The sequence below is a fragment of the Macrobrachium rosenbergii genome, chromosome 59 (genome assembly GCF_040412425.1).
Source record: "Macrobrachium rosenbergii isolate ZJJX-2024 chromosome 59, ASM4041242v1, whole genome shotgun sequence".
Classification (NCBI taxonomy): domain Eukaryota; kingdom Metazoa; phylum Arthropoda; class Malacostraca; order Decapoda; family Palaemonidae; genus Macrobrachium; species Macrobrachium rosenbergii.
Genome location: NC_089799.1, coordinates 22,607,428 through 22,624,927, shown reverse-complemented (window position 1 = coordinate 22,624,927; position 17,500 = coordinate 22,607,428). Strand labels below are relative to the sequence as shown.

Below are 17,500 nucleotides of genomic sequence, written 5' to 3'. Positions count from 1 at the left end.
TCTAAAATTCGCTACCGTTTCAAGACCATCTGGTCTTGAAGCTGTAGTGAATTTTCACGTCTTTATTATATTTCCAAAACCCACTGGGATTTTAATTTATTTTTAAATGTAAATAATCCCCTTTCCCTTCCACCAAAGAGAAGATACGTCTCATTGTTTTGGAAATATATTAAAAACGCTAAAATTCACTACAGTTTCAGGAAGCTGTTGTGAATTCTTACGTCTTTACTATATTTCCAAAATGTAAATAATCCCCTTTCCCTTCCACCAAAGAAAAGATGCGTCTTTCAACATTTCCGTTTGGAAAGGTAACATCAGATTCCTGTTGATGACAGGCAGAACTGCACAGCGAGGGCATGATAACCGAGCTTATAGATAGTAATTTCACTATTGCATTGGTATTTAATCTTTGTCCCTTTGACGAGTATTTAGATTAATCTAAATTTAACACAATATATAAGCCTGACTAACGTGCCATCGCACGTACGCTCGTGCTTGATCTGCATAAATAGAAACATATCTATCCATATATATATATATATATATATATATATATATATATATATATATATATATATATATATATATATATATATATATATATATATATACTGCGGCCCTCTTGTTCAGAAACTACCAGTTTACGTGGAAAATGGGCGCCTGAAGGGTGAGTGTAAAACACACAAAAGGCTGTAAATATCATAAACATGAACAAAAGACGGGAAATATATCGGTCGGCGATTGGCGGAATCAGACCGCCGTTGTTGTCTGAAATTTTACGTCTGTGTATGTGCATGTGTATGTGCTGTCTATAAACGTAGTTAGGGTATGTGTAGACATACTTTCATTTTTATACTTGCTATTATTGCCCATAATATTCTTACTCCTTGAGGACCTTGACGAGTGTTTATTACGACGTGGTGATAAAAACTGCGTTCGTCAACCGGCCAAAATTAAACTCGGCCTTTCATACAGTCTAAGATCCCTAGGGTGTGGCGGGGGGGGTTGTAGGGAATTCGTTCGTTGTCAAGCGTCTCATTGTGATACAAAGTCTGCCTTGTTACAGCCTGCTTAGGTAAAATTTTTAAAAAATATTTTACTTCATTTAAAGTTCATCTCGAAAACATATTTAACTTCACATGTCTCCAGTACAAACCTAATTCATTTTCCTTAATACAAAGAGACATGGCATAATTTTTGGCCGCCGCTGCCACGTGGTCAGCGAGGGCATTTAAAAAGCCAGCTAGATCAACAACAACGGTGGTTAACTCTACAAGCAGCCATTGTCACTGGGCAGTATGGGTATTCAAAGCGGAAACAGATCTCCCCACCGCCATCGCCTTCACTTTCAGGCCAAGGAAATTGTTTATAACGTATCAAAATACTTCCTTTGAGAGAAACAACAAGGGGACCCTTTAACTAATGCTAAATTATTTTTCTCTCGTATATAGAGAACGATTTATTTAATTAGCCTGCTAAAGCACTGAAAAATGCAATCACGTCAACAATAAGCAGCTGCTAAAATGGAATATGCACAACAATCATATGGCTTGAAAAGCCCCTCCTGCCGAACCACCACACATATTTCAATAACGTTAATGCATTAGACACTTTGTGCTATTAATTTACAAGCTATCATCATTGTTTCCCAAAAAGCACGGTAACGAGATCTGTTTCCGCTTTGACTACCCATGCTGCCCCGTGACAATGGCTGCTTGTAGAGGTGACCACCGTTCGAGCTGGCTTGTCAAATGTCCTCGCTGACCACGTCGCAGCGGCGGCCAGAAATGATGCCATGCCTCTTTGTATTCAGGAAAATAAATTAGCTTTGTACTGAAAATGCGTGAAGTCAAATAGGTTTTCGAGATGAACTTTAAATGAATAAAAATTTTTCCATATTTTACTTGGGGAGGCTCTAACATGGTAAATCTTTTAATCATAACAACGATAAGTTTGGCAACGCACAAATTCCTTACACCTATATATATATATATATATATATATATATATATATATATATATATATATATATATATATATATATATATATATAATATATATATATATATTTAATTAAATTTGTATTATATATATATATAAAACCAATATATATATATCTTTAATTGAAATTTGATTGTCTGTCAAGTTGAAAGTTTTGATGTCTGTCTTGCTTTTGTGCACAGGCTCTTGCTTCGTAAGCAGCCCGTAATTTTACTCAAAAATTATGTCAAATCCACCAGGTTATCACCCTTCTTTCCTGAAATGTTTGAAAGGCTTTAAGAAATATGGCAGATGTGCTAATCGCCTTCGAATCCCAACGTCCCGTAGCAAAATTCATAGAATGCTGTGAACATGGCTGTTATTTATAGCGACGGACCACGTACCCTCGAGACTTCTATCTTCTATTTTAATCCGGCCCCTGTTAATCCACGGATAATCTTTGCATTTCTCTGTTCCGGGTACTTTTTAATCCTATCGTAAAATCTCCGTATTTATCGTCGACTTCATAAACTGTTGTTGTTATTGCTGTTGTTGCAGGGATAAACACACACCTCCATCCGTTAACCCCTACATTATATATATGTGTCGAACAGAAACAAATTTCTGACTTACAATCATATACGAGTATGAGTTTGTGTGTGTGTATGTGTAGTCTATATATGCATAGTTATGGCTATGTGTAAACATACTTTCCTTTTTTAATGTTTTATTTCATATCCCATGACATTCTTGTTTCTCGAGGACTTTTACGAGTATATCCGGCGATGCAGGGTTAAAAATACAGCAAAATTAGTCATAAGAAAAAGCTATGACGTTCGTAAACTGACCACCATTAAACTTAGGTGAGGGATAGTGGTTTTCCTTACCTTACAAAAAAGTAAATTACCAGTCAGTTAGTTATTATAACGTTACGGCCTGCGGAAGAGCAAGAGCCCGTGCCAGCAAAAGGCTGGCTGAATCTAGATAAATCTTTCTCTCTCCACCAATTTCGTTTGCGTATTTTTCGAGATCAGTTTTAGATAAAATAGATATCATCAATCAAATACTCGAAAGCTCAAAACAGTGTATGTGACTTAGGAACTTAACAAAATTCTCAATAGCCGAAGCTTTAAAATATCTCTAATTAAATGAAACCTAGTTCGTGAGTTTGTTTTGGTCAGTAATACAGTTGTATAAAAACTAAGTCTCAAACATTTTAAGATTGGTAGGGTATGACCAGGAAAAGCTCCGTAGGGGGGTAGTGCCCTCAGCGAACCTCATGCGGTGCACTGTAGGCATTACTGAAGGTTCTTTGCAGAGTGCCTTCGGCCGCTAGCTGCAATCCCTTTCGCTCCTTTTACTGTACCTCCTTTCATCTTACTTTCCACCCTCTCCTAACAACTGATTCATAGTGCAACTTCCAAACCTTCTACTGTCAATTTCCATTTCAGAGCTGAATGACCTCATAGGTCCCAGTGCTTGGCCTTTGCCCTAAATTCTAAATTCAGTTCAATTCAGTTCAATGGTCAGGAAAAGAATACTCGTACAGCTCTGCCCCAATCTAATTATCCCTTTAGATCTCACCCTCGAGGGTAATTCCTTGTTTATGGCTTTACCTGAGATCTGCCATTTACTGTGCTTCGCTTTCTAAAGTAACAGCGATGAGCATACCCATTTTTTTTTATTTGCTGTGCTTTTGGAAAGTAATGATCAATCGTAGATTTTAATAACAACACTATAATATGTTTGATACATTAACAATTAGCATTTGTGTGGGTGGTTCGCCATGAATACATTTTAAAGTCATTTGGTTATTGTCCGTAGAAAATTTTAGCAGTTATTTACTGTTTATGCGAATGTACTTTCACGGTACCTCTACAGGTTAAATAAACCATTCAACATTTAGGAGACGAAAAGAATTTAACATTAGTTACACAGGCCCCTTGCTTCTCCAAAATGAAGTATTCTGATACGTTATAAACAATTTCCTTGGCCTGAGAAAGAAGATGCTTTGCAGTAGTGGGGAGATCTGTTTCCCGCTTTGACTATCCGTACTGCCCAGTGAAAAAGTATACCTTAGTTTAACTAGACCACCGAGCTGATTAACAGCTCTCCTAGGGATGGCCCGAAGGATTAGACTTATTTTACGTGGCTAAGAACCAATTGGTTACCTAGCAACGGGAACTACAGCTTATTGCGGAATCCGAACCACATTATACCGAGAAATGAATTTCTATCACCAGAAATAAATTCCTCTAATTCTTCATTGGCCAACCGGAGAATCGAACGCGGGCTTAGGAGAGTGCTAGCCGCGTACGATATCGGCCCTTCCAATGAGGAACTACAACTGCTGCTCAGTGACAATGGCTGCTTGCAGAGGTGACCACCATTGTTGTTTTTGGTCGAGCTGGACTTTTAAAAGCACCCGCTGACCACGTGGCAGCGAAACTGAGGTTATGCCATTATTGCCATATCTTTTGTTTTTGTGAAAGTAATTTCGTTTTTTACTGTAAATATGTAGCCAAATATATTACCGATATCATCTTGAAATGACTAAATGAAATTCCAAAATACTGCACATGAGTAGGCTCTAACAAGTTAAAACTTTTAATCAAAACAATGATACGTTTAGCCCGGCACGAATTCCTTACTCGCCCCGTCCTAACAATCTTAGAGCGCTGGAAAGACTATACGAAAAAATATCCACCAAAAACACGAAAGCTAGTAACAGCGCATGTGAGTTAGAAAAAAGGTTACACACTTCTGAATGGAAAGCCCTCCCTTACCACTATTTAAAGGGGGCTTTTTTCATGAGCTTGTTTTGGTCAGTAAGGCAATTCTACGGGCTATGACTAATGGTTCTGTGAGGACGCTGTGAAACATGGCTCTCATTAGGGACGTGACCCACTTCCTCCAGGCTTCTAGTCTGTCCCTTGTTAATCCGGTAGTAAAATCTCCGTAATTATCTCAGGTTTCCTAAACTGTTGTTCTTGTTATCGTTTAAGCTGCCGGAATAAATAATTCTGCATTTTTTGCCCTATATATATATATATATATATATATATATATATATATATATATATATATATATATATATATATATATATATATATATATATATATATATATATGTGTGTGTGTGTGTGTGTGTGTGTGTGTGTGTATGTGTGTGTGTGTGTGTATGTGTGTGTGTAGAATCTACTGGTCACTTTTACCAGACACATATGTAATTCTAATAGCCACAGTGCCCTCTTAACATTTCGAATTCTTCGCGCTTTTTGGATGTGCTTGTAACTACGAAGCCGTAACATCAATTTCTTGCGTTTGGATGTTACGGCTTCGTAGTTACAAGCCCATCCAAAAAGCGCTAAGAATTGAGAAGTTAAGAGGGTATTGTGTTATTATTAGAATTACACACATATATATATATATATATATATATATATATATATATATATATATATATATATATATATATATATATATATATATATATATGTGTGTGTGTGTGTATGTGTGTGTGTGTGAGTGTTACGACGTCTATAAAATGCACAGTTATGGCTCTGTGCATACATACTTTCCTCTTTTTATATTTAATATCATAGCCCATAACTTTTATGATTCTTTCCTTCTATGTAATGCTAAAAAACACAAAATCTATTTTATAAAAGCCATGACGTTCGTAAACTGGCATCAAATAAAATTAGGCGAAGGGTTGTGGTTTTTCTTATCACTAAACAAAGTAAGTTACCAGTCAGGATATAACCATTAATTATTTGCTGCGCCCTAGGTATGGAGGAAAAAAAATGGCAGCATTAAGTACGGCTTAGTTTTCAATTCATTATTATTATTATTATTATTATTATTATTATTATTATTATTATTATTATTATTATTATTTAGGTCTTTCGATAGAACGGGATGTGCTGTATATCAGGTCCACAATAATATTCAGTGGTGAATTATGGTTGACTTTATAAAAACGTTACAAGAGCTTTCGAACCCAGCTCTTGTATCGTTTTTATAAAATCAACAATATTCATCTCTGAATATTATTGTGGACCTGATATACAGCATTATTATTATTATTATTATTATTATTATTATTATTATTATTATTATTATTATTATAACAGCCTTTTTAGATGTACAAAAATAGTGATCTCTGACTTAAAAGTCAGAGAATCTCGGCATTCACAAAGTAATAAAAGCACTAAAGGTCCAACGCCATCGACATCTTCCTTGGTTCAAGTCTTCTGCCCCCCTGAGAGGCTTAGTTTTCCGGTCGGACAGGATTAATTAACTAGACTGGATAACTGGCATCGTGGCAGAGGTCGCCCAAATAGAATATTTAGTCCGGCGAGCCTGTATAGCATCTGCCTCTCCTACTAAAGTGGTTATCTCTTTGTATTTATTGGTCTCTTACCACAGCTCTGTTTCTATCATATTTATGTGTACCGTATTCTGATATCAGTTATTTTGTTTTTAGTTTTCTGTAAAAGAAAACTACTGTGCCGGCTTTGTCTGTCCTTCTGCACTTTTTCTGTCCGCCCTCAGATCTTAAAAACTACTGAGGCCAGAGGGCTGCAAATTGGTATGTTGATCATCCACCCTCCAATCATCAAACATATCAAATTACAGCCCTTTAGCCTTGTTAGTTTTTATTTTATTTAAGGTTAAAGGTAGCCATAATCGTGAGTCTGGCAACGTTATAGGACAGGCCACCTCCGCGCCGTGGTTAAAGTTTCATGGGCCGCGGCTCATACAGTACTATACTGAGACCACCGGAAGTTACTGTAGATTTATTTTCGGTGGCTTTGTTCATACGCTGTACAGAAAACTCGACTGCGCCGAAGAAACTTCGCGCGCATTTTAGTTGTTTTTATCATATTCATACTGTAAATTTTCCCGTCCTTCTTTGTCCATTCAACTATTAAACGTCTTCATTATAGCCTTTATTATGGACGATATTTTCAAGCAATGTTGATTCCACAACACTGCTTTGATGGCTCTCTCTGAAATTCTCGCATCTTATTTATTCGGAATCTAATATGGATCTCTATTGACGCCTTAAAAGTTCTACAAGGCAAAAGAAAAAAAAAGGCTTTTATCCAGTATTAGCCTTGCGTTGTAAGTTCATGCAATGATGTATCAAACATTGCACCAAACTTCAATAATACCATCGCGTACACGTTATCTTCATTGCATGTCAAAGAATCATCAAAGAGAATATTACCATTTTAGTGAAGTGTCTTATCGTGAAAGTTTATTCCACCTGTAGTAAAATTTATTTGTATTCACCAGATATATTCATTCATGACGTAATATAAAGTCATTTCACACTTTTTGAGATATTGTGCTGTTCATGCCCATATTTCAGTGTAAATTATTGGTCATGTTTTTAGTTATCCGAATCTTAACTTTTTATATGGTTTTGGGCATTATACTCAATATAAGTGTTCCAGGGCCTGCCCAGTAAATTATGGTTTTTAATTAGTCGATTCTTAACTTTTTTTTATATTAATGGTTTTTGGGCATTAAGAGCACAGTGACTCAAAAAGTGTAAATTTAAGTGTTCCAGGGGCTGTTCATGCCCATATTTTAGTGTAAATTATTAGTCATGTTTTTTAATTAGTCGATACTTAACTTTTTTTTATATCCTGACCAGCATATGGTTTTTGGGCATTAAGAGCACAGTGACTAAAAAAGTGCAAGTTTAAGTGTTCCAGGTGCCGAAAAGATGATAAAGACTACAAAGTATTGAAGGAATGAAGGAGTATTCAGATTGTATGACATTAAATCTGCTAGAGTGCTTGATTAACCGCCAATATCTGTATTACCAACCAGAATTCACGAAAGCTACAGAGGCATGGAAGAAAACTTGAAATTTGTTTTGGGGAACAATCTTCTCAATAAAAAAATTCAAGAACTGTTAAGAGCTGGTCAATCGAAGCACTACCCAATATTACAAAATCATCATATTTCATTTTATGTTTATATTTATTTACATGTTCTCGTGTACTGAAGAATCCATTGCATCTGACATATTGTATATGCCTCTAAATCAAATTTGAGGCATTTAAGTTTGAATATGATACTAGAAGTCATTACAGAGCTGAATCGTTTTTCTTTTTATTTCAGATTTAAACGAGTAGTCATTAGTTAAGGAGTTTCTTGATATTAGCTTTAGGTTAATAGCCGAAATCTTATGCTTGATGATTTTGTATTATTAATCAGAAAAAATCTTTCCTACATATCAGTGGAAGACTGACAAACAGATGCAATTTAGGGACAGAAGCTACAGAAATTTTTGGAATAAAAAAACAGTATAAAAATTTGCTAACTTGCTTAAAAGAGTTTGGATAGGAAAGAGTTGCCAAAAAATATATTTTCATTATTTCTCTTATTAATTAGTTATTATTTACGATATTATCCTACATCATAATTAATATTATTTTCTCTTTTTCACACATGCCAACCAGAATGTGTAATATGAGCAGTTATGCAGATATGGCAAATCTCCTCATGTCTATAACAGATCTAAGATTGTCTTTCCATCCTCTGCGCCTGAAGTCTTGAAATATCTTATGAAGATAATCTAATTCACATAATTTTTATTGATATACATATATATATATATATATATATATATATATATATATATATATATATATATATATATATATATATATATATATATATATATATATATTATTACTAACAGGACCTCATTCAAACAAATCCCTCCACTAGATACCATCTAGTTTGAATGAGGTCCTGTTAGTAATTGTAATAATGCACAGAACAATTGTGAATGTGATAAAGTTAATATATATATATATATATATATATATATATATATATATATATATATATATATATATATATATATATATATATATATATATATATATAGACATGTGTATGTGTGTGTGGATTTGCGAAACAGTACCATTAACAAACTATTTCCTGAAAGAAATATAAATTCATTCCAAACATAAAAAGATGGTAATTGTTAAGAAACTACTACTTTATACACTTTACTTAGCATCAACTATATATAATATTGCGATTTTTTCTTTTTCAGACAATGGAAAGGCAAAGAGTCTTCGTGTGCAAATTATGTTTTGAATACATCATACAAAGAAGGGAAGTCTGTTTCTTCAGGTGTGGTCACACAATGTGCACAGCCTGCGTTGTTAGAGTTCTGGAGTGGAAAAATGCAATATGTCACCCATGTGAAAGGGGGCTAGTGGACTCCAACATCAGCACATTGTCGGTCAATTACGGTCATGTAAGGAAAGTACAAGGGTTAAACTTTATCATTCCTCGTGGAATTCCAGAGCAAAGGAAGGTTCACAATGAACGTGGAATTCCAAAGCAAAAGGAGGTTCATAATGAACAGAGCCCAATAGATGGTGACTTGCAACATTTAGAAGCCAGTGCAAGCTTAGGCGAACTACCGCCTTTAGGAAGTGTACCAGATCTTAGCGAATTGATGAATATAGCACCTGATGAAAACCTTCCTTCCATACAAAGTCCAAAGGCTACAGCAAAATCCAGTGGTACGGGTGTTACTGAAATGCAACATTCCCGTCAGTATGCAAATGCATGTGACATGCATACTTTAGAAGGTGGCACCAATGTCAACAGTTTTCAAAACTTTAAAGCTGATGCAAAGGTTGGTAGTGTGCAGAACTTAGTAAGTGATTCATCTTGTGGAGTAACACAATATCCAAAAGCAGCGGGAAATCATATTGACCCTAAAAATCTAGAAGATATTACAGAGGGTAACAACATAAACAAATTAGAACTAGACACTATGTCTTCCATACAGACTCCCGGGTCAAGCAATTATGATATGAAAAAACAGTTGAAAGAACTTGAAGAAGTTCTTCAGGAAAATGTATCAACGCAAGAGTCCATAATACAAAAGATGCAAAACCTAATCTCGCATCATGAAAATGTCTTGGAGGACGTAAAAGGAAAGCTAGAAAATGTAAGAAAGGCACAAAAGAAACACACGCTGGAATGTGCTAAACAGACGCAGAATGAGCAAGACCCAATAGAAGTTTGGAAACAGAAGCAAAGGCATCAAGAAAAACGGGACACTGTAGTCGTCGATACACAAGAGAAAGACCTGAAGCCTGCAACAGGGCTAAAGCATAAACAAGAAGAAAGCGTGAAGGTCAAAGAAACGCAGAAGTTACAAATAAAATGGAAGAGTATTACGGAGTTAAAGGTGAAGAGAGAAAAGTTTTTAAAGGTATTGAATGAGGGGCAGAAGAAAACAGGTGGGGATGAAAAAGACCTGAGTGATAACATAACATCATCACTCCTTATAAATGCTAAACAAGGCAGAGACTACGGTACTTTAACTTCAAAGACAACAGACGTTCAGGACAAAAAGAAAATTACTTTTCCACAGAAGGTAACAATTCTATAATTCAAGCTCAGAATATTCTTTCCATTATGACCTCCACTGCAACAGCTAATTATATGTCTGGAAATGAATGGAAAATTTTAATGCCAGTATGTAAATGTGATACACAAAATAACACTAATGTTCTGCTAAAGGTATAATTTTCATCACAGTGAGAGGGGTTGTACTCATTAATTCATGACAAGAAAGTTAGGTGGTGTCTGTTCCAACAAATACTTTCAAAAGCTATTTAGGCCAAAATAACCTTCACTTAAAATATTAAATTATAATATACAGAATTTCTCATTTGTGTATTAGTTCAATACTTCTTACGACGAAATACTATGTAAAAATCACCAGTAATTTTTGCTTCATTAAAATCATATCTCCCTTCTCTATCTACCCCTCTGCAAACACACATATATATGTATATAATATATATATAAATATATATATATATATATATATATATATATATATATATATAATATATAATATATATATATATATATATATATATATATATATATATATATATATATATATATATATATATATATATATATATATATATATATATATATATGTGTATAAATACTTAAGCAGAACTCCTTTCTATCTTCTGTTTTTGATTTATTGGTTCCACGGGTATAATGAATTAAACTTCTTTTCTCGTCCACTATGCTTTTTGCTTCTGATTAATTTTCAAAGCTAGGTTTACTCCTAAAAACATTTTATACAATAAATTCTAAAATAGCCACATCTTATGTATATTAAACTTACTCTTTTACTAACTGAGCAGAACAGAATAGTCATGCAATCTGTTGTATGTTATAGAACTCTACCCATAGTATATGCTTTCTCAGGTAAAGTCTTTGGTACACACAATGGACAACTGGGTGATGAAAATCGCTCCGGGCAAAGTCATTTCTGTTGTCTCAAGTAACGGGTGCCGCAGATCAGCAGCTGCCTCTCTTTGGAAGGGAAAATTGTATTTGCATCACATGCGCGATCAAGAAGTGGATACATCTCACCATCAAGTAGAAGTAGGTATCTAACTGAAGCTTAAGGGCAGCTTCACACGAATACCACCTTCCCTTCAAATTTTGTACCAAGGAGTAAATATCTTTCATATTTGTGTACAATGCAAGCTGCGTGGACGTAAGATATCTTAATTTCTCTGACCAATTTAGGCCAATACATTATATATGTATGTGTATGTATATATATATATATATATATATATATATATATATATATATATATATATATATATATATATATATATATTAATATTTATCACATATACAATTGTTCTGTGCGTTAGTAGAATTACTAAAGGACCTCATTCAAACTGGATGGTATTTAATGGAGTATTTATTCCGAAAAAGTTACAAGCTTTCTTGGACAAATGTGGACTGTCTAAGAAAGCTTGTAACTTTCTCTGAATAAATACTCCATTAGATACCATCCAGTTTGAATGAGGTCCTTTTAGTAAAATAATATATATATATATATATATATATATATATATATATATATATATATATATATATATATATATATATATATATATATATATAACGGCAGTTCATGACACACAAAGGTACCTGAGAGCATGCTCGTGTGCCATTGTATTACAACTTTGATGCTTTGATTTTTGACACTAATTTTTATCTCTGATTTTTTTGTTTTAACGTGAAAAGTCTAATATTTTACGCACGACTAAATATTTTTAATAAATATTTTAATTTACCTTCGAGTAGAATTGTTCACCACATTGCTATTATGGTCCTAAGTATGGTCTGGTCCTTTCCTTGTAATCAATCCTACCATTAAGGATTCCCCATATAATGTCATTTTATCATTAAAAAGAAGTTTTCTCTTATCTCATCGTTAACCAATGTACCTTCATCAAATCAAGGAAAATGTCTAAATGTTCTGTTTATTTATGTTAAGTATGTGTTTGTTTAACTAAATTCTCTTCTAGACCCCTCCCTCAGTTCCACATCACACCCCTTTAGCTTTATTTCAAACTTCAATGTGCTGTAATATCTCCTCTGCAATTTTAGACTCGGTTTTGTTGCTCAACTTATTTAGCTTACGATTTATACTAATAGACAATATATAAACATATACTCATATATGGATAACATTCAAAACACAGCTTTACTAAATAGTGTAGAATATAAGCTGTAAATAATCGTAATGTTTTTCTTTAAAGCTTGTAGACCATGCGAAAGTATCTACTAAAGTTGGAAAATATATTTGGAACGTACCATGAACATAATTACGTTAATGTTATCATTAATTCATTTATTCAAGAAATAATTGTTTTCAATGTGCCTCGTCCCAAAACAATTAAATGATACTGTTCGTTGTAACTTTGTACCTCGCCGCATGGAAGCATTCCTGAAAGGGTACATATATTTAATTTTATTCCAGCTCGACAAACTCGCGAGTTTTCTGGATGAAGTGGTTACTGTGGCGTTCATGGATTTGGCGTGGGGCGGTTCCTTCCGAGGTCGTGTTCATATCCTTCTGGCGTCTGATAATCCTTTGGCAAAGAATTTTAGGCTCCTCTGCACAGGAGAGCAAGGTCCTTCGTACGTGCATACAAAGTTCTATGCCCTTTGGGGCTGGAACCACTGGGATGAAAGGATAAGTGGTGGGGATTATGAGCACAACGATGGAACAGGGGGCGCTCCAGTACTCGACAGGATGGCCATGAATGTCGCTGACTTGCGATATCAGAACAGATGCGAAACGGGAACCGTCATAGCCAGTGTCAAGCGAGATTCAAAGTTTAGTATTGTGACTGGTCGCGGTGGTACGGCTGACAGTATTCTCGTGATCGGCAAAGCTATGGATGGTTTCGAGGTCTTGAAAGCTGCTGCCAGTCGCCTCAGAGACAGGACTGATGTGGAAATAATCGACTGCGGTGTGGTTTTACCTATGTGATACAGAGATGATGAAGTTTACTTGTTTCCACTGAATTCATGCTGTTTTATTGGTGTAAACAAACGACAAACCATACGACAAGACTAAATTTGCAGTGATACTAGACAGCGAACATATGCTACGTTTATTGATGATTTGCCCCATACCTATATGCCTGCGAAACAAGTTTGTATGTTTACGAATCTAAAATTGGGGTAGTATAGTTTTAAGTATTTTTTTTAAAGTGCAATAAGTTTGTGATCTAAAAATCGCATTTTCTCTTTATAGAGACTCTTATTAAATCTGTCAGATGTATATATTTGATATACGCCACTATGGTGGGATTACCTCTTCCCTATGCTCTTTAATTACTCGTGTTAGGTGAACTGGCAATGGAAAAAATATGTTTTGTACTTTTTTATAGAAGTAATTTCCTGTGCGCTGTTTTTCCAAGTCGTGCCTTTTGTAAATAATACACCACTCTTGTTATTTCGCTTCTGAAGACTTGTAACTTTAAGTCAACATTTATCAGTAAACTATTTTATTTTGAATCAGTAATAAAAGAATAGTTTCACCTTTTGTTTGTTATACCCTGACTGACAATAATACACTTTAATGTGTAAAACGTGATGATGAATTTTTGCATACATTACTGATATCTCATTTACTATGGATGCTGACCTATAAACATTTATGATTATATTAAGAGTGTAAAGTACCTCTCATTATCCCACACACAAAAATAAAAGAACAAATTTCCTCATACACAAGGCTGACAAGTGGAACATATAACGAACGGAGTTTTTTTATTTATTCATTATTATTATTATTATATTATTATTTTGCAATTAAACCTATTTAACTATGGTATCCACCGCCTCTGGTTTATTAAAAAGAAATCTTTTCTGCACATCCATCCTCAAACGCATCACAAAATCTTGTAAAATAACAAAATGGGGATCGGCAGAGCTAGGAGAAAACGTTACATTAGACTTTCCTCGTCTAGATATTATCACCAGTACAATTAGATACCACACTTTCTGTTTTACGTTTACTTATTGAAATCTTGTCTGGATTCTTCCAGACGGATGGTTTTTTAGGCTTCTGTGATAGGATCACTAACATTTGAGTATCACTCGGGACTTTAACATTCTGCTTACCTATGATACCTAAATTGACTTACATTCATGAAACATTCGTCAAGGTTTTAAAGATGGCTTCTCTATTGTAGAAGAGAGAGAGAGAGAGAGAGAGAGAGAGAGAGAGAGAGAGAGAGAGAGGATTTGCTTTCACAGAACGCAGCCTACGGCTATGTCTTAGAAAACGGGAGTTTATGGTGAGGTGCATTCCAGACATAGTCGGCCTGTTGTTTTGAATTACTCCTAACCGATGGCCTTCAAACTTCAGGTAAGTTATAGCTCTTTTAACATGCGACCGATATTATTTTATCTCTGGGGAATCTGCAAACACGTGGGGAACAAGGCACATTTTTATATGTCCACCTGTTATCATCCTTTTATTTTTGCTCTACTTAACCCGGGTAGCATTTACTCGAAGTGTAACCGGGACCTTTCCCCGAAAAAAGCAGGACGCCATATCTTAAAAACTAACCATAGAATTTTCTTGGAAATAATCTCATCATGTTTCCCACACCCAAATTACTTTCCTCTTCTACCATTCTTTATATCTAACCTAGGGCATGGCCAAAAAAAAAAAAAAATGGGGCTGGTGCAATACTAGCAAACATCTCAGGAATTTAACCCCAGGTACACAAGCCTGGCCAGCTAGCAGTAGATGAGGAAGGAAACGATGTGTAATTCAACTATGAAGTTATTTTATGGACTGAGAGGTTACATTTTCAACTGAAGTCGCAACGTTAAGAAGACTGTGGCAGAACGGGCTATTAATAATTGCATTGTAATATTTTGAGTGATTCATTTCCATAAATCACTTGTTTCCTTAGCTTATCTCCGGCGCGTTATTTTCCCTCATAGATTCACTTTGAAGATGTTTAATAATGCTGGGATTGCGCCACTTTTTCTTCTACTCTTATGCCCTATGAGTCAACTGTAAACTTATGTATCTGAAGGCCGTGCATTACAGCAAGTCAATCAATTTTAAAAATAATAATAACAAGACTACAATAAAGACGTTACACTAATGATTCTTACCATGATAATAAGTGTAAGTAAATACATATTTCCTAAATGTATTTACTTATAACAAAGGCCGTTACACTAATGATTCTTATAATGATAACAAGTGTTACTGCTATTTTTGTTATGACATACACATGGCCACATAATTTATTTGGCGAATAAAAATGATAATGTTAAGACAATAATGACGACATAGTTGGCGGAATTGATATTAGTAATATCATCAGTAACAATCACTGGCACACTGCTAATGATAATCATAATAACAATAAATGCAATAAAAATGAAAGAAACATGAAATAACAGAATTTACGCCCTGCGTAATAAGACGGCTGAGGATGGCGTTTCACAACACAGCTGATAATAATTTAAGGGAACCTTAAAATACTGAGGCAGTTAAACCTTCTCTTCCCCATCTGTCCCGCACCGAATCTCTCCTGGCAGCACTGTCTAATCCGTTTTGGATTAGTGGGTTGGCGTGTTTTCTTGAATTTGAGATAAACGCCGGCTACATCGTCTGATAAGGATTTTCATGTAGTCTATTAGAACGTTCCTCGTAGCAAAAGGTGTTATAGTGTCTGCCTTCATGTCCGTTCGTTTTGCCAGCTCTGATTCACGATAAAGAACAACTATTGATAAAATTATGGAGAATTTGAAAGTTTTGTGAGCTATGAACCGTATTCAACCGGCCATTGTGGAGTATAAAAATTAATAATATATATATATATATATATATATATATATATATATATATATATATATATATATATATATATATATATATATATATATATATATATATATATATATATATACACACACACACACACACATATATATATATATATATATATATATATATATATATATATATATATATATATATATATATATATGTGCGTTCAGGCTTTGCCTTCCTGTTTGTTGTTTTAACAGACTGAGCTGGCCTTATGCCCGTTTGGATTCACGGTATGAAACAATTACTGACAGAAATTGCCGAGAATTAGGAAACTGCGTGAGCTATAAATCTTCTTAATTCTTTTCATCGAAAAGAAAATTACTTCCAAACATTCATATGAACTATTTAATCAGAATCTGGACACTTACAGAAACGACCATGTCGGCAGGGCCCTAACGTCAAGCCAGGTCTTTCATATAAGGTGGCTTCGTGTGTTTTCGGTATCATCCCCTTCCATAATGACTACAATAGACAATGAGCCGCCAGAAACCGTTTTCTATCTCTCCGAAAGTTACAGTTACCGCCACCGAGCCGCCATAATCATTTTCTATTTCTCAGATAATTCAAGGTACGGCTCGAAAGCCGCCAGAATCTATTTTTTTTCTTTTATTTCTCAGATAATTAAGTTACGGCTTGAAAGCCGCCAAAATACGTTTTTTTTTTTTTTATTTCACTGATTGTCTCAGTTTCGACCAACAAGCCGCCATAATCCGTTTTCTATTTCTCAGTTAATTTCAGTTACGGCTCGAAAGCCGCCAGAATCCATTTTCTGTTCCGTGGGTTGTTCCAGTGACGAGCTGGTCGAAGAAGGAAGGCCTATAGTGTGCATAGCACAAGGCTGTCTTAATCTGAAACGTCAACAACCCGGGCCAGCCAGGCAGACAAAGGTGGGCTGGGCGTGTAGGAGAGACATCTCAGCGGGTGGGAGAACGGTTACGCAGAAGTCTGACTCTACTTCGAACGCAGTAGTTGACGGAGATCCACAGTTTTTGTTGAATGAGAGGCATTGAGGTTAGTGAATGATTTGTTTATTTCACGTTTTACTATTATTTTCTCTATTATAATGATGATTTGAGAAGTGTAACTGCTACAGGTAATGATCTATTCATTTGTTAACGTGAATTATTACTTCCCATCTTAAACGTTTAGTATAATTTTCATTATCAACAGCGTGGTAAATTTGAACCATTTTCCTATTTGATGAAGCTATTTACCGCAACTTATTTATCAAGTCGGATATTGCCTATATAACCACTCGGA

The 17,500-nt window shown here is 34.8% G+C and overlaps 1 protein-coding gene and 1 long non-coding RNA gene across 2 annotated transcripts in view; both read left to right on the top strand.

The window, feature by feature from the left end:
• Positions 1–13,400, top strand: part of LOC136837523 (uncharacterized) — a 15,161-nt gene extending 1,761 nt beyond the window's left edge. Inside the window, exons 2-4 of the mRNA XM_067102369.1 lie at positions 9,068–10,411; positions 11,269–11,448; positions 12,848–13,400. Of these exons, the coding sequence (XP_066958470.1) occupies positions 9,071–10,411; positions 11,269–11,448; positions 12,848–13,363 (2,037 nt within the window). The 5' untranslated portion in view covers positions 9,068–9,070 and the 3' untranslated portion in view covers positions 13,364–13,400. The remainder of the gene's footprint in view (positions 1–9,067; positions 10,412–11,268; positions 11,449–12,847) is intronic.
• A 3,620-nt stretch (positions 13,401–17,020) lies between these two features.
• The window catches only part of LOC136837524 (uncharacterized), an 11,511-nt gene continuing 11,031 nt past the window's right edge, over positions 17,021–17,500 (top strand). Inside the window, exon 1 of the long non-coding RNA XR_010852711.1 lies at positions 17,021–17,251. This is a non-coding gene — a long non-coding RNA (uncharacterized lncRNA). The remainder of the gene's footprint in view (positions 17,252–17,500) is intronic.